The sequence below is a fragment of the Microcaecilia unicolor genome, chromosome 8 (assembly GCF_901765095.1).
Source record: "Microcaecilia unicolor chromosome 8, aMicUni1.1, whole genome shotgun sequence".
Taxonomy (NCBI): domain Eukaryota; kingdom Metazoa; phylum Chordata; class Amphibia; order Gymnophiona; family Siphonopidae; genus Microcaecilia; species Microcaecilia unicolor.
Genome location: NC_044038.1, coordinates 217,243,221 through 217,267,822, shown reverse-complemented (window position 1 = coordinate 217,267,822; position 24,602 = coordinate 217,243,221). Strand labels below are relative to the sequence as shown.

At 43.5% G+C, this 24,602-nt stretch overlaps 1 protein-coding gene across 1 annotated transcript in view; it reads left to right on the top strand.

The window, feature by feature from the left end:
• The window catches only part of SLC9A8 (solute carrier family 9 member A8), a 179,895-nt gene that overhangs the window by 129,982 nt on the left and 25,311 nt on the right, over positions 1 to 24,602 (top strand). The window contains exons 11-12 of the mRNA XM_030212977.1: positions 14,874 to 14,990; positions 17,560 to 17,642. Coding sequence (XP_030068837.1) covers positions 14,874 to 14,990; positions 17,560 to 17,642 — 200 coding nt within the window. The remainder of the gene's footprint in view (positions 1 to 14,873; positions 14,991 to 17,559; positions 17,643 to 24,602) is intronic.

Sequence of the window (24,602 nt, the reverse complement as noted above, 5' to 3'; positions counted from 1 at the left end):
AGAAGTACACACATTAAGCATTTCAGTGTATCTTTTGCCTGGTGACTTCAGCTGTTGTCAGTATCGATGAATAGAGCCATTGTCATCTGAATAATGCAGGAGTAGAACATGACAGCCGGTGCTTAGACGTAGAAGAGGCAGGGGTGTGTCCATAAGACACAACGTTTGTCTCAAAAGTGTATAATGTAAAAAGAAGTTTGAAGTGGAGGAGTGGTCTAGTGGTTAGGGTGGTGGACTTTGGTCCTGAGGGACTGAGATCCATTCCCACTTCAGGCACAGGCAGCTCCTTGTGACTCTGGGCAAGTCACTTAACCCTCCATTGCCCCATGTAAGCCGCATTGAGCCTGCCATGAGTGGGAAAGCGCGGGGTACAAATGTAACAAAAATAAAATAGATACTATTGGAGATTCTACATGGAATGTTGCTACTATTGGAGATTCTACATGGAATGTTGCTATTCCACTAGCAACATTCCATGTAGAAGGCTGCGCAGGCTTCTGTTTCTGTGAGTCTGACGTCAGCCTCACAGAAGCAGAAGCCTGCGCGGCCACATTGGTGATCTGCAAGGGCCGACCTCTACATGGAATGTTGCTAGTGGAATAGCAACATTCCATGTAGAATCTCAAATAGTAGCAACAGTGGAGGAGTGGCCTAGTGGTTAGGGTGGTGGACTTTGGTCCTGGGGATCTGAGGAACTGAGTTCGATTCCCACTTCAGGCACAGGCAGCTCCTTGTGACTCTGGGCAAGTCAGTTAACCCACCATTGCCCCAGGTACAAATAAGTACCTGTATACAATATGTAAGCTGCATTGAGCCTGCCATGAGTGGGAAAGTGCGGGGTACAAATTTAACAAAAAAAAAAAAGAAGCAGCTAATGAATAAGGCAAAGAGAGGGCACAATATAACTCAGGAAGAAGAAAAGTGAACACTGAGCAATCAAAATCAGGGGCGGGTAACCACAGTACTGGAGAGCCACAACTCAGTTTGGGTTTTCATGATTACCACAATGAATATGCATAAGATTGATTTGCATGTGCAGATAGATTTCATTCATTTTCATTGTGACAGTCTTTGAAACCCTGACTGGGTTATTGCTCTCCAGGTCTGTGGTGGCCCACCCCTGATCTAGATAGAATTGCAGGTAAATGAATGACTTTATTTATTCATTCAGCATTTGGTATGCCACTTTTAGAATAAAGTTGACTCTGTCCTTATGATGATTTGGAACTGATTGTCTCCCAAATGTGATTTTTTTATCACATCAGTGCATTTATATTTCTAGTTCAGTTTAAAGAATTTGCGTTGATTAACTAAAGAACATTGCAGAAATATAAAAATAAATATAAAAATGTTTTTGGGACTGGTGACGATCTGAGCAAAGTAATTTCTATTCAAAGAAATTTACCTTTATGCCTAGGGAGTTTAGAGGTTTATTCATTTTGACTATACTCCTCTAATAATTTAAGAAATTATGGGGCCCTTTTACTGAGCCGCGTAAGTGTCTACGCATGCCAAAATGTAGTTACCGCACAGCTATTGCATGGCTCTTGTGGTAATTTCATTTTTGGTGCACGTCCGATACAAGTGCCAAGTGGCATTTGGCGCACCTAGGCCATTACCGCCCGGTTACTGCATGAGACTTTACTGTTAGATCAATGGCTGGCGGTAAGGTCTCAGACCCAAAAAGTTAAGTACTTTTTGCATACAACTTTGGAACACAACAATACAGCATGAAAGCGTTAGCATGTTTAATGTTGGAATGAAGACCTTCATAAGGAGGTTTTTTGGGCCATTGATGAAGCAGCCCTGCTCTTGTTGCTTATCGCAATTGTGAGCTTCTTGAGGCTTTTTGCTCCTTGTAATACTATTTAATTTGGAAGGCGGACCATATATAAGAGAACTCTTGCTAGATATATTTTTGTGTATGTGAATTACTTTAGAGGGTTCCTTCCCTTATTTTTGGTTTGCTGGCGTTAATGTTGCGATTAGCGCACAGCCATTAACAAAGATTAGTGCATCAGCCCTTACCGCCAGCTAACGGCTCATGCGGTAGTGTAACTGCGCTAACGAATTAGCACAGACCCACTCTCCACCCTAGACATTTAATTTTTTAGCGCACTAGCCATTTCAAGCTGCAGTAAGCATGCATTGGTGTTTATCACAGCTTGGTAAAAGGACCCCTAAATGATCCGAGGGTTAACCGTGATCATAAAATGCCAAGATTTACTAGAGCAAAACAGAAAGGAGACCTAGGAATTAATTGAAAAATGAGAATTTAATAGAACCAATGCTATTCTGAGCGCTTCCAAACCTCCAATCCGCTTCCAGTGGCCTTATGTGCAACCATGCATGCACATTTGAGTGTTGTTCATTGAATATTTGTCTGTGAGAATCTCTCAGATTAGGAAGATGATAGATGCTCCAGTACATCTCTGCCCAAATTGTTTTTCTCATTTCCACCTATGACATTAATGACTAGTTTCCATCCAGTGATCCGGGAGGAAGTCATCAGAATCCTGGCAGCCACTAAAAGCAGCAGTCTGCTTACCTGCCCCCTGCCCACTGGGGCTAATTAAAGGCTAAAAGAATGGATTTCACCTATTATTAATGCCTCTTTGAAGGCAAATGCCTATTGTACCTGCACTTAACCTTGAGCAACCAGTGAAAAGGTATCAGTTATATCAGAATAAACAGGACTATTCCAGCCCTGTATTAAAGAAGCCTGCCCTAGGTCAGTGGTACTTTTCCTTTAACAACAAAAAGTACTAGGTCAGGATTCCACATTCCACACCAAGCGGCAATGGGGGAAAGGAAGTGAATTGAAAAAAGGTTTCAGGTCAGTGACCTGACAGAAAAGCACTATTGCCCCAGGTTCAAAAAATTCAGATAGCTGTAAACGTATCCAAAACACTGTTTTCAGTCAAATTAGATGCATTATTTTACCACAATGAGACCCTGTGATAAATACCACAATTTGCAAAGATAAGGGTAATTCATTGATCCATAGCGGTTTACCTATTATATACAGGTACTTCCTCTGTCTTCTGTGGGCTCAGTAGTAAAATAACCTGTCTTAACCATAGCCAACATTGACAACTTCCTCCCTTAATTGAATGGGTGGCCATTCTCCACATTTAGAAGTTAATGGGTAATGTTCAGTTTTTAGATCACAAGCAACTTCGATTGCCCTTCCTGGATGATATGTCAGGCATCTGAAAGAAAGCCTAATGCTTAGTTTTATGAACCCAACCTCTGTATTTGTTACTTGATTGACTTATCCTCCGTCTAGGCCACTGCTTCTCATACCAGTCCTTGGGGTCGGATTTTCGGGATATCCACAGTGGATATGCATGAGAGATTTGCAGGCACTGCCTGTTTGGAATGCAGATCTCTCTCATGCATATTCATTGTGGATATCCTGAAAACCTGACTGATGGGTGTGCCTCAAGGGATGGGCTGAGAAGCACTGGTCTAGGCGATTCATTCTTACCTTGGTTTAATTTTTTTTTCCAGAAAGTTAGGTTCTAGGAAGTAGTACTGGAAGATTCTTGTTCTTCAGTGCAAACTTGGGCTTAATGCTTTCTCTGTTATTTGTGCCCCTCTGTGGGAAAAGGTGACTAAAGTAGCAGAACCAAAATGTTGAGAATAGCTGATTTTTCATGACGGGTCCATAAGTAATCTGAAAAAGTTAAATATTTGAATTTCTGTAACTTTGTAAAATTTTCACATAAAAAAGGATGGGGTTTACACCAGGGACATAGCCAGACCTCAGCGGGAGGAGGGGAACATTTTAGCCCGCCTCCCCCAGCTGCCAACCCTCCCCCCCCCCCCCGCCACTTTCGACCCCACCCCACCCCGCCACCACCCCTCCCCCCCCGCCGCAAGATACCTTTACTGGCGGGGGTCCCCAAGCCCCGCCAGCCTTAGTTGTCTTCAGCGCTGGTCTCTGGCGCGTTCGCTGATCTGTGCTGTGAGTCCTGACGTCCTGCATGTTCCCTTAAGTGAAATTTTAAGGTACCTTGCGGGGGAGGGGCGGCGTGGGGATCAAAAGTAGAGGGGGCCTGGACTAAATCTGTGAGGGCCTGTGGCCCCACCTAGCTACGCCCCTGGTTTACACAGTTGTATTAAAATTGTTTGCTCTAACAGAATTCATTAAAACATCATTTTTTTGTTTCTGGTGACTTTAGTCACCTTTTCCCAGAGAGGGGCACAAATAACAGAGAAAGGATTAAGCCCAAGTTTGCACATTTAATATCTATTTGAAACAGTTGACATAATTTAATTGCATTTTTTTCCTTTGGGTAATGTACGACCTTGTACTTCAAGGTTAGATTTGCTGATGCAGTGAGTACAGTGAATGTCAACTGTATATATGAGATCATCAATTTCCATTAATCCTTTGGTTTTTGTTCACTGACTTCCTTAGTGTTTTGTGCAGTTTTCTAAAGTGCTTTAATACAAAAGGATTAATAATTTGAATTGTGCTCATGTTTTTGAAGCTTGTTTCAGCTATCACATTTCTGGTTCTCATCCTACGGCAGCAACCTTTCCTGGAAGCAAAGTCAGTTGTGCTTACACATCCTCTGTACAAACTCTGGTTATAGGGGTGTAAGGTTTTTATTTAGTTCTCCAAGGACAAAAAATACCAGGTCTCACAAGTGGGTGATATTATCATTCCACTTGAGAGGACTGCTATCCTTGGAGAACACCTGTTATGGCTAAGCTACTTCACTTAGGGACCCCCTTTTTTTTTAATTACATATTTTTAATAATCAAACATATAAAAGGCGAGTGTCGTACTCACTCGCAAATGCGCAGTAGAGACTTCCCTCTCTGCCCTGCCCCTGCATCAATACGTGATGAGGGGGGTGGGACAGAGCGGGAAGTCTCTACTGCGCATGCCGCAGAAGTACTTTCAACCGCTCCGCCCCCCCCCCCCCCCCCCGAGGTCACTGCTACCGCTCCCCCCACCCGGAGTCGCCGCCACCGCTGCCCCTCCACCCGGCCCGAGCACTGTCTTTCTTATTGAACTTACATCGCACCACGCAGACGCAGCAGGCACATCAGCAAAGCTGCCTTCGGGACGGGCTTCCTTCTCTGCCTGTGTCCCGCCCTCGCCGCGTTACACAGGCGGGACACAGGCAGAGAAGGAAGCCCGTCCGTTGACGGCAGCTTTGCTGATGTGCCTGCTGCGTCTGCGTGGTGCGATGTAAGTTCAATAACAGACAGTGCTTGGGGGGGGGGGGCCTCGGAAACACCCCCCCATTCCAAAACTAGCCCGTTTACACGGGCTCAACGGCTAGTACATTCATAATTTACAGATGCAAGAAATTAGAAAATCATTACACAGCAAAAAAAAACATATTTCCCACTTAGGGAGGTATTTAAACTTTTGAAACATTGACCACATTTGTTGGAGACAAGATATAGGAAATTAAAAAAAAGAAATACTATAATCAATTCAGAGAAGAGAACAAAAGTCTGCTCGCTAATGGCAGAGAATTCAGGTTGGCAAAGCACCCATTTCCTTAGATAAGATACATTCCATCATTTTCTTCGGGTCAAGGAATAAGTAATTTACATTATTTATAGATACAAGGATATTTTAATAGATAAGTACCACCCAAAGAGAGAATTCTAGGTTTTAAAGCCATGAATTCTCTTCTTCTTTTCTGTGTGTCTTTGTTTAAGTCGGGAAATATTTGAATCCTATCCCTTAGAAATTTATCACTCATATGTCTGAAATACAATAAAAAATAGTATTCCTATCTGATTCGAATGCAAATGATACTAGTAAAGTAGTACGCTGTGTAACAACATCTAATGAACTTTCCAGGAATTCAGTGATATTAACTTCAGGTTTAGTGTTCCAAGGTCCGAGACTTAATTCCTGTAATATACTAAGCCCTAACAATAGGAGGAAAACCCTCCATTGGAACTAATAAAACTTCTCCAAGATATTTTTTCAACATATCAATTGCAGGCACCAAAGGTGCTTTAGGAAAATTAAGAAGTCTTAAGTTGTTCCTTCTTCCTTGGTTGCCAAGATTTTCTAGTTTCCTAACCAGAATATCCCTGTCTTTAATCTTAGGGACCCTTTTACCAAGCAGTACTAAAAAGTGGCCTGCGGTATCCCCAAACCCCTGGATTCTATATAGTGCACCTAGAGACCTGCACTGAAATCCAGGCGGATTCTATAACAACGCGCATAACTTAATTGGCTTCAGCTAATTAATGTTGATAACAGCACTTAACAAGCAACAATGAGCATTAATTGGCAATAAATTAGAATTAATGTGCACAGCATGTTGAGCATATTCTTTAATGCACTTCTCCTAACTTCTAATGTGGGCAGATGAAAAGGGGCCTGGTTGTGGACGTTCCAAAATTTACACGCTTAGTTATAGAAGATGGCCCTCTGCACCTAAATCTATGAGCCAGAATTTATGCCATGTTTTCACTGGTATAAATGGACGCACATTGTTTTAGGCGCCGGGATATCAACTAAGCATATACTGCGCCTAAATCTAGGTGCTACGTAAAGAATACGCTAGGCCTTTTCTGTGCGATAAGGTCACTTTTAGTGGAGCTGATAAAAGGCAGATTTTTTTATTTCCCCAATAATGACCACATGCTAATTTCTCCATTAGTGCGGGTGGCGGTAAGAGCTCATGCATTATCGCGTGGAAATGTCCACATGCTGATTAGCCTCCCAACATGCCCCAGCCCCCCCCCCCCCCCAAATTTTTTTAAAATTTTTTTTACTGCATGGGTAACGTGTTCTGATCCCGTGGTAGTGCATTTTAACCTGCGGTAAGAATTCATTAGTGCTTACCGCATCTTATTCAAAGGACCCCCTTAATCTCTTTCTGTTTCTTTACAGGAAACTATGGGGGCAATATCTAGGCTGCGGTCATCAGCGTTTTAGTAAGCACCGACCACCAAAGACTGAATTAGGTCCAGGTTTTCATTGTCAGCATCTGTTCAACAACCGGCGCTGAACACCTGGGTGTCTGGAAGTTATCCAGAAATGGTTGATATTCAGTGTTGTACCTGGGTAGCTAACTGGGCATAGTTAGGACGGTATTATATGCTGGACAGTGCCAGGGCAGTCAGTGCTGATATTCAAGTGTCACTATCTGCTTAAGTGCTGCTGCATAGGAGAGGTTGGCATGACCTTAAAACAGCAAGTACCATCAAATCTCAATAAATACAATAGTAGCATTACAAAATCACACGCATAAACCAATACACCTAGATAACTTTACTCAAAGCACCAAACATCCTCAGACAAGCAAGTTAAATATCAGACTATAAAGAAACAAACCTAAATACACAAACCTGAAATCTTTACACTCACAATCCTTCTTTCGCCTCACATACTACAATGTAATACCATAAACATCATTTAAACATATGCCAAATATTCCTCAAATTATTAATCTCTTTAAGCCAACTTTCTGGTATTTAAGTATAACTCTCTATATAAATTTGGGGGGGAAAGACTTCAGATTCTTGCAAACACTTTAGGACTATATCATACGCTCTTAATGATGTCAATCGGATTGCACACTGCTACCTCTCCTCTGCAGATCTTTCTTCTGCTACAATTGGGATCAGGTGCAGAATCGTCATCAGTGAGAAAACCCCCCACTATTGTGTGATAGTTAATTCTGCTAGTGTATACTGTATAGTCCTAGTATACCATGCTTACAACTTAATATTCATTCAACACTTATCTGGGCTGTAGAGATAATATATCGGGAACGCTCAACAGAGAGCCTCCGCTTCTCCGTAGCTTCCTCAGGAGTCGCACCCTTAACTGCTACACCTGCCCTATAACCAAGTGCAATAAAATCACGTTAGAGAGTGGACCACGGAGAGCTAGCTACTTAACAGGTTGCAAACTGATAAAGCTTACCTTACACGAGTCCTGCTATCTGCTTCTGCCGGACTCCTACTAAATGAAAATGGCGTTGGGGTATTTAAACCTTCACTCCGATCACCTGTCCAGTGGTTACTGGCTCACTACGTAAAGGTACATCCTCCCCTTTATCTTTTGCTAAGGAAAACTACCCATACCTACAAGAACACTTTCCACTCATAGTAACATAGTAGATGACGGCAGAAAAAGACCTGCTTGGTCCATCCAGTCTGCCCAACAAGACAAGTCATGTGTGCTACTTTTGTGTATACCCTACTTTGATTTGTACCTGTGCTCTTCAGGGCACAGACTGTATAAGTCTGCCCAGCACTATCCCCGCCTCCCACCACCGGCTCTGGCACAGACCGTATAAGTCTGCCCAGCGCTATCCCTGCCTCCCAACCTCCAGTCCCGCCTCCCACCACTGGCTCTGGCACAGACCGTATAAGTCTGCCCCGCACTATCCCCGCCTCCCAACCTCCAGCCCCGCCTCCCACTACCGGCTCTGCTATCCAATCTCGGTTAAGCTCCTGAGGATCCTTTCCTTCTGAACAGGATTCCTTTATGTTTATCCCACGCATGTTTGAATTCCGTTACCGTTTTCCTCTCCACCACCTCCCGCGGGAGGGCATTCCAAGCATCCACCACTCTCTACGTGAAGAAATACTTCCTGACATTTTTCTTGAGTCTGCCCCCCCTTCCATCTCATTTCATGTCCTCTCGTTCTACCGCCTTTGTATCTCCGGAAAAGGTTCGTTTGCGGATTAATACCTTTCAAATATTTGAACGTCTGTATCATATCACCCCTGTTTCTCCTTTCCTCCAGGGTATACATGTTCAAGTCAGCAAGTCTCTCCTCATACGTCTTGTTACGCAAATCCCATACCATTCCCGTAGCTTTTCTTTGCACCGCTTCGATTCTTTTTACATCCTTAGCAAGATACGGCCTCCAAAACTGAACACAATACTCTAGTTGGGACCTCACCAACGACTTATACAGGGGCATCAACACTCCCTTTCTTCTGCTGGTCACACCTCTCTCTATACAGCCCAACAACCTTCTAGATACAGCCACCGCCTTGTCACACTGTTTCGTCGCCTTCAAATCCTCAGATACTATCACCCCAAGGTCCCTCTCCCCGTCCGAACCTATCAGACTCTTGCCACCTAACACATACGTCTCCCGTGGATTTCTATTCCCTACGTGCATCACTTTGCATTTCTTCGCATTGAATTTTAATTGCCAGACTTTAGACCATTGTTCTAGCTTCTTCAGATCCTTTTTCATGTTTTCCACTCCCTCCGGGGTGTCCACTCTGTTACAGATCTTAGTATCATCCGCAAATAGGCAAACTTTACCTTCTAACCCTTTGGCAAGGTCACTCACAAATATATTGAACAGAATCGGCCCCAGCACCGATCCTTGAGGCCCTCCACTACTCACCTTTCCCTCCTCCGAGCTAACTCCATTCACCACCACCCTCTGGCGTCTGTCTGTCAACCAGTTCCTAATCCAGTTCACCACTTTAGGTCCTATCTTCAGCCCATCCAGTTTTGTGGGGAACCGTGTCAAAAGCTTTGCTGAAATCTAAGTAGATTACGTCCATAGCTCGTCCCTGATTCAGTTCTCCTGTCACCCAATCAAAAAATTCAATGAGATTCGTTTGGCACGATTTCCCTTTGGTAAAACCATGTTGTCTCGGATCTTGCAACTTATTGGCTTCCAGGAAATTCACTATCCTTTCCTTCAGCATCGCTTCCATTACTTTTCCAATAACCGAAGTGAGGCTTACCGGCCTGTAGTTTCCAGCTACTTCCTTATCACCACTTTTGTGAAGAGGGACCACCTCCGCCATTCTCCAATCCCTCGGAACCTCTCCCGTCTCCAAGGATTTATTAAACAAATCTTTAAGAGGACCCGCCAGAACCTCTCTGAGCTCCCTTAATATCCTGGGGTGGATCCCGTCCGGTCCCATGGCTTTGTCCACCTTTAGCTTTACAAGTTGTTCATACACACTCTCTTCCGTGAACAGTGCTCTATCCACTTCAATCTCATTTGTACTTTTTGCAGTCCATCGTGGTTCTTCTCCAGGATTTTCTTCTGTGAAAACAGAACAGAAGTATCTATTTAGCAAATTTGCTTTTTCTTCATCACTGTCTTCATAGCGGTTCGCAGTATCTTTTAGTCTAACAATTCCCTTTTTAGTCATTCTCCTTTCACTAATATACCTGAAGAAATTTTTGTCACCCCTCCTTACATTTCTGGCCATTTGTTCTTCCGCTTGCGCTTTCGCCAGACGTATCTCTCTCTTGGCTTCTTTTAGTTTCCTCCGGTATTCCTTCCCGTGTTCCTGTTCTTGAGTTTTTGTGTATTTCTGGAACGCCAACTCTTTAGCCTTTATTTTCTCAGCCACTTGCTTGGAGAACCATATCGGTTTCCTTTTTCCTCTTGCTTTTATTTACTTTCCTTACATAAAGGTTTGTAGCCCTATTTATAGCTTTTTTCAGCCTGGACCACTGTCCTTCCACTTCTTGTACTTCCTCCCAGCCCATCAGCTCCTTCCTCAGGTATTCCCCCATTTTAGTAAAGTCAGCACGCTTGAAATCCAGGACTTTGAGTTTTGAGTGGCTGCCCTCCACTACAGCAGTCATATCAAACCAAACTGTTTGATGGTCACTGCCGCCCAGGTGGGCACCCACTCGGACATTTGACACGCTATCCCCATTTGATCCAGCGTCGCTCCCTCCCTCGTGGGTTCCGTCACCATTTGTCTGAGCAAAACACTTTGGAAAGCATCCACGATCTGTCTACTTCTCTCCGATTCCGCCGATGGAACCTTCCAATCTATATCCGGCAGATTGAAATCTCCCAGCAACAGCCCCTCCCTCTTCTTTCCTAACTTTTGAATATCCGCGATCAGATCCCTATCTAGTTCCTCCAGTTGTGTCGGGGGTCTGTAGACAACACCCACGTGGACTGAGGTTCTATCATCTCTTTTTAAGGTGATCCATATCGCTTCTTCTTTTCCCCAGGTCCCTGTCATTTCAGTCGCCGTGATATCATTTCTCACATACAGAGCTACTCCTCCACCTTTATGACCCTCTCTATCCTTCCTAAATAGATTATAGCCTGGTATGTTTGCATCCCATTCATGGGAACCATTTAGCCACGTCTCTGTGATTGCAACAATGTCTAAGTCTGCCTCCACCATCAGGGCTTGAAGGTCATGAACTTTATTGCTTAGACTGCGAGCATTTGTGGTCATTGCATTCCATCTACATTTCCTGGTATGTGTTTTAACATTAGTGATTTGGGGGTGTCTTAACCCTTTGGGTACCTTCCTATCTTTTTGTTCCACCTTCATTCCTTTTTCTTCTGCATCCGTTCTATTTTCAGGCATATCACAGTGCTGTAATGGCGCAAAAGAATTCTGTAGGGGCAAAACTTGTGAGGGCGGATGCTTGTGTGTCACATAACGAACTCTGCCTGAGCCTACTGTGAATCATCTATTTTTAGGTGGTTTTATCCTTTGAGGCAGTGGTGTGAATTTGGTTTGATTCTGAGCAGTATGATTTTGTGGAGTCTTTGAAGCTGCTTTAAGTGCATCTAATTCCTCCTTTAGTTTACTAAGCTCCTGTTTTAAACTAGCGAGCTGATGACACATAGGACAAGCTTTTAGTGTCCAGATGATTGGCCTTGAAACTAAAGCACCACAATTATTACAGAGAATAAGAGTCATGCTGATTTATTTGGTATGAATAGGTATGCTATGATGGGGTTAAGAGTATGCAAGATTTACTTTACTCTTAAGCCACACAGGCAGAGAGATTTGTATTTGGGTGGAGTTAATTTGTGATAAGTAGTGCATTTAGGAAAGCTATTTAGGAAGTGCATTCAAATCATGCGGTATTATTGTAGTCAATCTAAAAATCCATCGTTGTTCTACTCTTACCAAAGCTTTGTCTCTGTTTTCCTCCTCTTATCGAATAACCCATTTGATCTATCACAATACATTTAAAATCATTAAATGTGTCTTTTTCTAAACAATGGGCTACAAGTGGGGCTTCTTTCCGTTGATGTATTATATTGAATTTATGATCTGTCAGACGTTTCACTGCTTGCGTTGTTTTGCCTATATACAATAATTGACATGTACATTTTTTTTTTAATTTTATAGAAGTCTTTATTGAACATTGCGAAATCAATACAATAACCACTTTATGCTCAACAATATACAATGGCACATTGCCCCGCAAGCTTTCCATGAGTGTGTAACAGTAATACCAAGACATGTACATTTTAATATATAGACAACGTGATTGCTGTTACAGTCAGTATTATATCGTAGCTTGTACATTTTTTTTTATCTTTAGGGTTTATGAATTCTTTAGCTGTAATCATAGTCTCGCAGTACATAAAATTACCGCAAGCCCGATGCCCCTCTATAGCTATAGACCCCCCCTCACTGCTTGTATCTTAGGTTGCATTAGTTCTCTTAAATTTTGTCCCCTTGAGAAAGCAATACGTAAGTTATATTCATGGAACGCAGGATGTGCTTGCATTATCCGCCAATGGTATTTAAATATACGGGCTATTTTTTTAATTCCCTGCGTATATTGTAGAACACAAGTCTGTTGCTGCCCTTCTTGTAGGTTCTTTTTTGGTTGCATGAATATTAAGTTGTAAGCATGGTATACTAGGACTATACAGTATACACTAGCGGAATTAACTATCACACAATAACGGGGGGTTTTCTGACTGATGACGATTCTGCACCTGATCCCAATTGTAGCAGAAGAAAGATCTGCAGAGGAGAGGTAGCAGTGTGCAATCCGATTGACATCATTAAGAGCGTATGATATTGTCATAAAGTGTTTGCAAGAATCTGAAGTCTTTTCCCCCAAATTTACAGTGGGGGAAATAAGTATTTGATCCCTTGCTGATTTTGTAAGTTTGCCCACTGACAAAGACATGAGCAGCCCATAATTGAAGGGTAGGTTATTGGTAACAGTGAGAGATAGCACATCACAAATTAAATCCGGAAAATCACATTGTGGAAAGTATATGAATTTATTTGCATTCTGCAGAGGGAAATAAGTATTTAATCCCTCTGGCAAACAAGACCTAATACTTGGTGGCAAAACCCTTGTTGGCAAGCACAGCGGTCAGACGTCTTCTGTAGTTGATGATGAGGTTTGCACACATGTCAGGAGGAATTTTGGTCCACTCCTCTTTGCAGATCATCTCTAAATCATTAAGAGTTCTGGGCTGTCGCTTGGCAACTCGCATCTTCAGCTCCCTCCATAAGTTTTCAATGGGATTAAGGTCTGGTGACTGGCTAGGCCACTCCATGACCCTAATGTGCTTCTTCCTGAGCCACTCCTTTGTTGCCTTGGCTGTATGTTTTGGGTCATTGTCGTGCTGGAAGACCCAGCCACGACCCATTTTTAAGGCCCTGGCGGAGGGAAGGAGGTTGTCACTCAGAATTGTACGGTACATGGCCCCATCCAGTCTCCCATTGATGCGGTGAAGTAGTCCTGTGCCCTTAGCAGAGAAACACCCCCAAAACATAACATTTCCACCTCCATGCTTGACAGTGGGGACGGTGTTCTTTGGGTCATAGGCAGCATTTCTCTTCCTCCAAACACGGCGAGTTGAGTTCATGCCAAAGAGCTCAATTTTTGTCTCATCTGACCACAGCACCTTCTCCCAATCACTCTCGGCATCATCCAGGTGTTCACTGGCAAACTTCAGACGGGCCGTCACATGTGCCTTCCGGAGCAGGGGGACCTTGCGGGCACTGCAGGATTGCAATCCGTTATGTCGTAATGTGTTACCAATGGTTTTCGTGGTGACAGTGGTCCCAGCTGCCTTGAGATCATTGACAAGTTCCCCCCTTGTAGTTGTAGGCTGATTTCTAACCTTCCTCATGATCAAGGATACCCCACGAGGTGAGATTTTGCGTGGAGCCCCAGATCTTTGTCGATTGACAGTCATTTTGTACTTCTTCCATTTTCTTACTATGGCACCAACAGTTGTCTCCTTCTCGCCCAGCGTCTTACTGATGGTTTTGTAGCCCATTCCAGCCTTGTGCAGGTGTATGATCTTGTCCCTGACATCCTTAGACAGCTCCTTGCTCTTGGCCATTTTGTAGAGGTTAGAGTCTGACTGATTCACTGAGTCTGTGGACAGGTGTCTTTCATACAGGTGACCATTGCCGACAGCTGTCTGTCATGCAGGTAACGAGTTGATTTGGAGCATCTACCTGGTCTGTAGGGGCCAGATCTCTTACTGGTTGGTGGGGGATCAAATACTTATTTCCCTCTGCAGAATGCAAATAAATTCATATACTTTCCACAATGTGATTTTCCGGATTTAATTTGTGATGTGCTATCTCTCACTGTTACCAATAACCTACCCTTCAATTATGGGCTGCTCATGTCTTTGTCAGTGGGCAAACTTACAAAATCAGCAAGGGATCAAATACTTATTTCCCCCACTGTATATAGAGAGTTATACTTGTATTTTTTCCTGATAATATGAGGAAGAGAACCTAATAACAAGTATCCATCAAGTGTTTAATGTGGTATTTAAGATGGCAATTCTATTGAATTTTGTGGAGGACAATGCATGAGATAAATTAACAAACAGGGTTTCCAGTATATGCAAATGTCTCATGTATGTTCATTGTGGAAAACCTGAAAACTCGGCTGGGGGATTATGAGAACAGGGTTGGGCATCTTTGCATTAGGCTCTGAATACATAATACAGTCACATAACTTGAATGGTAGGTCATTTCTTAGAAAATAGTTTTCGTGTTTACTTCTGCATTCGTGAGTTATTAATGACACTATTGTTTTTGCTTTGAAAATATCTGTGTTTGACATCAATTGACCGATTCTTTAGTTTGCATTAATTGCTTGTGTTTGACTTGTCTTGAATCTACAGGTATTATGGCAATCCTGTTTTCAGGCATTGTGATGTCTCACTACACACATCATAACCTCTCCCCAGTTACACAGATCCTAATGCAACAAACATTGAGGACTGTTGCTTTTATGTGTGGTATGTATTTGAAAATATCTTTATTATGAGCTGTTTTTAATATACGAATCAGAATATATATTTTGAGAAGATGGACCAATACTGATCTGGCTGTATTACACGACCAGCTTGGCATTTGTTCCCCTATCCATCTCTTCAAGAGCACTGGTGTGACTGAGCTGCCATTCATTTTTGAAACTAAGCCTGCCAGCTTCCATTCAAGCTTAGTGTACTTTAATTTAGTACAGTTTTACTTTAACCTGAACTCAATCTCTTTATATATAATTGCATGATGTGAAACCTTCCAGCGAGCCTCTGGAACTTTCTCCCAGAGGGGCTATGCCTAGTTCAAGACTGCCTCTATTCAGGAAACAGATGAAAAGCCTGGCTCTTCTCTCAAACATTTACCGTATTTTTCGGACTATAAGATGCACTTTTTCCCCCCAAATTTGGGAGGAAAATGGGGGGTGCGTCTTATAGTCCGAACGTAGAGAAATTCGACTTCCGGGATTCCCAGCCCGCCCTCCCTCCGAGTTCCGAGATTGCCCGCCCTCCCGAGCTCCCCTTCCTCCCTCCCTCTGAGTTCTAAGTAATTTTACCTAGTCTGGGCAGCAGCAGAAGCGAAAACCATGCAGCCTCGGCACATTACTCTTCCCTGTTCTGTTTTTCTCAGCTCTGGGCGGGACCAGAGCTGAGAAAAACAGAACAGGGAAGAGTAATGTGCCGAGGCTGCATGGTTTTCGCTTCTGCTGCTGCCCCGACTAGGTAAAATTACTTAGAACTCAGAGGGAGGGAGGGAAGGGGATCTCGGAACTTGGGAGGGCGGGCGGGAGGGAAGGGGATCTCGGAGAGAGGGCGGGCTGGGGATCCCAGAACTCGGGAGGGAGACGGATGGACGGACCCTGGAAACGGGAGACATTTGGACAAGAAGCACCGGAGCACCTAGGTTGTAGAGGAGGAAAAAGGTGCGTCTTATAGTCCAAATTTTTTTTTCCTATTTCCCTCCTCTAAAACCTAGGTGCGTCTTATGGTCCAGTGCGTCTTATAGTCCGAAAATTACGGTAATACATGTGGCAACTGACTGTCCACTCACTGCAGACCCTGTAACTTATACCAGTTCCTCATATCTTATTCAGCTGTACATTTAATCTGCCTTCAGTTTAGCCACAAACAGAGAAGTGGGAAGTGGACCAATGACTCCAGGAAACATGATAATGATTATGTACAATGAACCAGCTTTAATGTAGACGACACAGTACTGTGTTTCGGCCACAGGCCTGCCTCAGGAGTCACCCCAATTCGTCCCCACACTGCTCTGCTCCAGCATCCTCAAGGAACATAATCAACCAACTTCTGATAGAAGATATCTTCATCTTTTTCAAAGCGCCGTTTGGGTGAACTCCGGGATATAAATGTACCAATTGATGCGTGAAGCTTATAGTGATCAGCAGCACCATCTAAACAGATTACATGAAACACCTTGACAGGTAGCCAAGGGGTCAAGATTGCATAGTACAAAGTCAATTGGGATAAACAGTTTAGCCACCCCATCTGTTTATCTCAATTGACTTTTGTACTATGCAATCTTGACCCCTTGGCTACCTGTCAAGGTGTTTCATTATATCGTATGAACAGCGTTTGCATCATATCTGTTATTTGAATGTTCTAATATGTGCTTACTAAGTTTTTGGTTGGTAGTATGCTGACATCTTATTATTGGAATGTTCTTCCATGATGCCTATTACAGTATCATTTGTATTGTACTGATGTTTATCATATTTGTTATATAATTTGTTCTACAGTGCTGTTAAATGTGTAGATTTCTGATACTGTATCATGTTAGAGCTATTACTAGTATTCAATTTGCTATCTCCAAGTTTATCTCATTGATTATATTTACACTGATGTTTGGTCATTTTACTATTGTTATTCCGTTAGCACTGTTGTAAGTTTTATTCCAATCTGTACTTGCTGTACAGCGCCTTTTGATGAATCTCTTCTAAAAACGATCAGTAAATCTCAATAAATAAATAAGTACACAAACAACCTATCCATTCATCCATAGCCCCTCCCCTCCTTAACCCCACCAGGAAAGGGAATTTATTTGTCAGGCCTAGTCATTCTCCTGTTCCTTTGGGCTTCCAACTCTGTCAGAACCAGTTTTTAATGGAGCAACTGCTCTTGAGTTTTTCTCCCATTTTGACCCCCATCCTTCCGGCCTTTCTGTTGCAGCAAAAATCCTCAGGGTGCCCAGGCCATGATTCCTTGTGGAACCCAGTCAGCAGGTGTCATTTGTTGAACAATGACCAAGATTCCCCCTTCCTTCTCTTCCCCACCCCCCCAGCCAACCCTAAGAGCCGAAGTAGACTTCCTGAATCATATCTGAATATCCTACTGTATGTGTCCTGCACTGGTGCAGAACCATTGGACCGCCCCATTATTACAGTCAGTTTCAGATGAATTATATCTTTCAGTAATTATTGCAACAGCAATTAAAATAGGATTCAAATGTTTTATATTTCTCAGCATGTGGTGCAAGGACAAAAAAAGGAGTTGTTTATTATATTGTTTGGTTTCTTTTTCTTCACAGAGACCTGTGTGTTTGCTTTTCTTGGTCTATCAATTTTCAGCTTCCCTCACAAATTTGAGATTTCATTTGTCATCTGGTGCATTGTGAGTATTTTCTTAACTATTGAAAGCATTCTTTTATTTCCGATTACAATATTCCCCTTTGTTTCACTAAACTGAATTGGTTATGACTTCTTTTTTCTTTTATTAGCTTTGGTAAATTATCATGACTGAATTTGTGAAACAAAACAGCAAGCTGCACCAATAAATCTGACATGCTTTATTGTGAACCTCAAAAGTTACCCGACATGGTGCCACATTTCACCCTGTCATCGCTTCAGTGGTACAGACACCAAGGTGTAGGTATTTTCAGGCTTCACCTGATCACTCTGACTCTCATACTTTTAAAGAAGGAACTGTGTGAGGATTTTAACTTTATTTTAGTTATTTAGTTATCGATTTTTGATATTCAGCCTGTCCTCCCAATAAAGCCCAGAGCAGATTATAACAAGACATACATAGGGGCTCATTTTCAAAAGAGAAAAACATCCAAAAAGTGGCATAAATCTGCATTTCGATTTTTTTCTCACAACAAACTTCCAAATTGGTATTTTGGAAACCAGTTTTTAGACATTTTTCTATGAAGTCCATCAGAAGTGCATTAAAATCACAAGGAGGCGAATTGGGGTGTGTTAAGGGCAGGATCTGGATGTTCCTAACACTTGGACATTTTTCTGCCTTAACGGACCAAAACAAAAACATCCAGGGCTAGAAGTTGTATGTTTTGGTCTAGACCTGTTTCGTTAATGAATAAGCCACAAACAATTGCCCTAAATGACCAGGTGACCACTGCAGGAATAAAGGAATGACATCCTCATACTCCTTCAGTGGTCACTGACCCCCTCCCACCCCACAAAGATGTAAATGAAACAGTACATACCAGCCTCTATGACAGCTTCAGATGTTATGGCAGGCAAGTTCCTGGAGTAGCCTAGTGGTTGGTGCAGAGCACTGTAGAGAAGGTGACTTAGGCCCATAATCCACTCTATTACACTTTTATTTTGTTACATTTGTACCCCGCACTTTCCCACTCGTGGCAGGCTCAATGCGGCTTACATGGGGCAATGGAGGGTTAAGTGACTTGCCCAGAGTCACAAGGAGCTGCCTGTGCCTGAAGTGGGAATCGAACTCAGTTCCCCAGGACCAAAGTCCACCACCCTAACCACTAGGCCACTCCTCCACTCGTGGAAAATGTCAGCTCCCCCCCCCCCAAACCTACTGTACCCTTATATAGGTGACACCTGCAGCCATAAGGGCTATTGTAGTGGTGTACAGTTGGTACAGTAAGTGTTTTGTGGGTTTTGAAAGGCTCACCATACAATATAAGGGGTAATGGTGAGATGTGTACCTAGGACTTCTTATGTGAAGTCCACTGCAGTGCCCCTTAGGTTGCCCCACTGCTCTGCTGGGATGCTTGTGTAGCCAATCTACTAGGAAAGCTGGCTCCTCCTACGTCCTAATGGTTGATTCTGTGCATTTTTCACATGGACTTTTTTTTTTCTTTTTTGGAAAATGGTCTAATAAGATACACATTTTAAGCACAGCAACATCTAGGAAATGGTCATTTTCAAAGAAAAAAGGTAGACATTGTTCTGGTTTGAAAATGGTCATTTTCACTACTTGATTTTTGGACGTTTTCAGCAAAACATCAAAAGTTGGATTTAGAGTCCTATTGAAAATGCCCCTCAGTCAAATAAAAATGAAAACCAAATTACAAAGCAGTGTTAAAATAAATAGAACAATAAAATCGTAATTGCTTTCCTAAACCATCAAAACTCATCAGTAGATCTACAGAGAAAAGGAATGTTATTCTAAGAAAAAACAACAGAGTGGGACTATGCCCATTTGAGGAGCAAAAATGGAGGATAAAAAGTTTCTCCCCTTGAGAATGCAAAAGATGATTGGGAACATCATGATAAATCTTCTTCCAAAAATATCCTGGGGCTGTCCCAATAAAAAAACTTTTAAATGCAGGAACAAACAGTTTAAAAATACAATGTTTCTGAGCAGGTAGCCAGTGCAATGTGGCAAGAATTGGTGTAGTATGATCATTGGCTCCCACTTAAAGAACGCATCACGTTCAAAGTATGTATCCTAGTTCACAAAATCATCCACGGAGACGCCCCAGCCTACATGTCAGACCTGATAGACCTACCACCCAGGAATGCCAAGAAATCATCCCGAACATTCCTCAATCTTCACTTCCCCAACTGTAAAGGACTAAAATACAAATTAACGCATGCGTCAACCTTTCCTACCTGAGCACACAATTCTGGAACGCGCTGCCACGCAACCTAAAAACGCTCTATGAGCTAACTAACTTCCGCAAACTACTGAAGACCCATCTCTTTAACAAGGCATACCACAAAAACCAACAAATATGAACCCCAATACAACTGTCCAGAAATGCCTTACAATATTAGCTTGTTAAACTACTAGTTTGTTTCATCATTATCATGTTCGCGTGCAGGGCCGTGCCAACACGGTAAGCGGGGTAAGCATCGCAGGGGGGCGCCTGCCTTCAAGGGCGCCGCGCTTACCCCGCTTCCCGTGTTAGCAGTAGACTCCCGACGAAATCTGCCGCCGCTGCTGTTGAGCAGGGGCAGGAACAAGATCTACGCTGATCCACTGCTGCTGCCGCCGGCGCCGCTTCTTTCCACAGCCAGCATAAGAAGAAAAAGAAGTGCGGGGCCGCAGCAGCCTTCAGACATGCCCCCTGACGTCAATTTCCCAGAGGACCAGCAGAGCCGACAGCGCATGTCTGAAGGCTGCTGCGGCCCCGCACTTCTTTTTCTTCTTATGTCAGCGGCAGCGCCTTCCTCTGCCAGGTATGGCGGCTTCCCCTCTCCCCGAGTGACTTGGGCAGACGAAAAGTTGAGGTGGGGCGACCTGGGATCTCCCCCCACTCCCTGAGAGGAGGTGGCAGGCGGATGATGAGGCAGCAGCTTCTTCCTACAGAAATCGGCTCAGGATCTCGCACCCCGCCGGACTTCCCAGGGGAGGGAGGGGTAAAGAGGGCGATCTGCACCCCCCAGCCCTGCTCCCTACTGACCCGCCGCTCCGATAATTCGGATCGTGGCTGTGCTGCAGGCAGCACCTGTCCGCGCTGGGAGCTGGATCCGGGCCAGCTGGGTCCGTGCGTGCGCAGGTTGGTGCCACCTCCGCTTTTCTAGGAATCTGATTCGGGAGGGGGAGGGGGGGAAGCAGGACGGACTCGCAAACGGAGAGGTAAAACTGGCAGAGATCCAGCCCCTCTTGCAACTAGACACACCTCCAGGCAGGGGTCCTACACTCCCCGGTTCCGAGAGGGAGGGGAGGAGGAGAGCTGTGCTGCCCTTCTGCCTTCTCCCCTTGCGGCTGTACCACCATGAGTGAAGAGGGCATGACATTAGGGATGTACTTATTTATTATTAAAAGTACTGTGAGGAATGGATGCCCAAAGATATGCACCCGACCCCAAGGGGGTGGAGGTGCCCTAGAATCCTACCTCAAAGATGCAGAAGCCAGGAGTGGGAAGGGTAGGCTCTTCTCAAAAAAATGGAGGAGACGTAATAGATGGAAATCAAATCTTTAGTGCAAGAAAAACACACCATACAAAATATCCCTCCCCTGGACACTAATTTGGGGAGTTTGCTCAATGTGAGGGGGGGGGGGGGGAGAGGTGGCTCAGTACTGTATAATTTATTTATTTTATTTATTTGTTACATTTGTATCCCACATTTTCCCACCTATTTGCAGGCTCAGTATTGGATTCCAGGAGGAAGACAGGAAAGACAAATAGTTGCTGAACTCCCAGAGAGTGGGGTGGGAGGGAGGGAAGAGAGAAGAAGACATGCTGGTCCCAGGGTTGGGATTGGGAAGACAGGGGAGACCTAGAGAGGTGGTGAGAGAAAGAGGGGACATGGAAAAGAGCAGGTGAGAGCCAGAGAGAAGATGCTGGATGGAAGAGGGGTACAGAGAGAGAGAGAGAGAGAGAGATGTTTAAAGATGGGGAGAGAAAGAGGGGACATGGGCAGGAGAGAGAGAGAAGCTGCTGGTGAGAAACTGGGGAAGACCCTAGCACTCAAACTGAGAAATGCTGGATGAAAGGAGGGAGAAAGGAAAAATGCTGGAAGGAGGGGGCAGAATGAGGGAAACTGCTGAATTTAAGAGCTGGATCGGGACACTGAAGGATAGGGACAGGGCTACAGATGGTAGACAGTACGCATAAGGATACAGGAGGATGATGGACATGGTGAGAGAAAAAAATATCAAATGGAAAGAAGACACTGCATAAAACAGAAGACACTGGGACCAAAGCAAATAGAAAAACTAAATGATCAGACAACAAAGGTAGAAAAAAGTATTTTATTCAGAATTTATTGGAATATGTCAGTTTTTGGAAATGTGCATCTGTGATATTTTGCATGTAAGTTTCAATTTTTCTAGTATTGCTGCATGCTGAGCCTGACTTCTTGAGGTAACTTTCCAGTTCAGTATTTTGCCTTCATATTTTTTGATTTCTAGTCCATTGTGTCATGACTGTTGTATCATGTGTTTTTCATGTGTGATCAAGGTGCAGTATTCTGCTAGCGTGTAGTATTTTCAGCCCTTTATGGTGTTTTTTTTTGTTTCACTAGGTAGTGTGTTTCAGAGCCCGGTGTAATTACAGTGCTGCCTTTCCACGCATAAGGTTGTAGCTCATCCTGTCCTTGGAATTAGTGCTGTTATGGTTTGGTGAGGTTATGAGTGTGTTTTTCCACAGGTTTGTGTATAGTGTTTTGCAGTTGAGCAACTGTGGTTAGTATATGCTTTGAGCAACCACTTTATTCTTTGACATCCACGCACCTTGGAGCCTCGCTAGCGGATGCAGAGCACATTGCCAGGCAGGTCCGGGGGGGGGGGGCACCAACTGATAGTCTACAGGGGGGCGCCAACTGATAGTCTGCAGGGGGGCGCCAGAGACCCTAGGCACGGCCCTGTTCGCGTGTTAAACTACTATTATGTTTTTTAATTATCATGTTACCCAAGATCCTTCTATAGTACTAATTGTATATCTTCTTACATGCTTCCACTATTCACGATGATTGTAAGCCACATTGCGCCTGCAAAGAGGTGGGAAAATGTGGGATACAAATGCAATAAATAACAAATAACAATGATACCCTGAATTTGTCAGAAGTCGTGCAGTAATTGCTTTATGCTGTTAGTCGTTAATCCCTGAAATAGAGCATTATAATAGTCAATCCGTGATGTGGTGCAAGCATAAAGCAACTTGGCCAAGTCGGTCTGAGAAAAATAAGAGCTGGCGAAAGTACTAGAAGCAAGAACTAACTAATGTGGTATTTGATTTTCAAAAGTTAAACCAGCACCCAATTCTACCCCTAAGGTGTGAACTTGATCTTTTGGTGATGTAGCCACTCCGTCCTGTTCCATCTCACGATTCCTGCGAACACAAACACCTTTTACACCCTGAAGCAGCCTCAGGGCGAAACATGGTGCCATGTTAGGTAATTTGTGCTGTTTATTTATTTATTTGTTACATTTGTATCCCACATTTTCCCACGTATTTGCAGGCTCAGTGTGGCTTACATAGTACCGTAAAGGCGTTCGCCAATTCCGGTGTAAACAGTTACACGGTGATGTTATGGTAGGATCAGTTTCCAGTAGAACAACATATTAGGGAATCGTATAGAGGAAGAGTTACGTCATGTCCATTACGTTTTTTGGTTTCGTAGTGTTGCAGGGTTCATGTATTTAAGTAGGGTCAGTAGGGTATGCCTTTTTGAACAGGTAAGTTTTTAGTGATTTCTGGAAGTTTAGATGGTTATACGTTGTTTTCACGGCTTTTGGTAGTGCATTCCATATTTGTGTGCTTATATATAGGAAAAGCTGGATGCATAAGTTGATTTGTATTTGAGTCCTTTGCAGCTTGGGGTAGTGGAGGTTTAGATACGTTCGTGTTAATCTGGATGTATTTCTTATTGGGAGGTCGATGAGGTCTGTCATGTATCCTGGGGCCTCACCATAAAGGATGTCAGATTTATTGGTGCAGCTTGTTATTTTGTTTGTCAAATGTTTTTTTTTTGTGCTGACTGTATCTGTTTTTGTCTTCATGACTGAATCTACGTCCAGGCCAATGTTTTTCTCATCTTTGCTGAGCCCTTGTGCCCTGCACGAGTTTCCATGTCTTATGAGCCAAGTTAAGCACAGTGAATGCATGTGTACACTTCTCTAGCTCTGAGGGTCTGATATAGATTCTAGCACAAGCCATATAGGAAATGTCTTTTGTGATCTTGTGGTATTTGTACATCCCTGCATATTCCTAGTATCGGTATAGAAAGGTTAAGTAGGAGTACCAGCAGTCCGATGAACATTTTTCCTTACTGGAAACCTATCACAATTGCCAGACGACAGTAGGGGGGAGGTTATCAAGGTGTGGTAAAAGGCAAGCTTTTACCACACTTTGATTTATCACAGGAGCCATTTTGTAGACGGTGGCAGGGCAGGAGTGACTGGAGATCAATGCTGTCCGTAGACTGTGGGATCACCAGAGATGCTGATGGTGGGTGGTGAAAGATGGTAGGGGGCTCTTGTGTGTGTGGGGGGGGGGGGGGATGTCACCAGGAGAGGGCTTGATCGGGAGTGGGCGGATATTCTCAGCTCTTTAGGATCTAGGCCTGGAACATCAAGCTGCAGCTTTGAGGCCTGATGTTCTCGGCACTGTAAAATAACCACAGCCATTTTACTGCCATTTTAAGCCTAGAATGTGACTGGTGTGCATGTTTTGCATCTCATTGTTATATAATCCACAGTGACCTAAATATCACCATAGTAGGGCAACACAAGCTACATTATTTAAATCAGTGTTTCCCAAGTCCAGTCCTGGAGTACCCCTTGCCAGTCAGATTTTCAGGATATCCGCAATGAATATGCATGAACTTGATTTCCATACACTGCCTCCATTATATGCAAACTTTTTTCATGCATATATTCATTGTGGATATCCTGAAAACCTGACTGGCA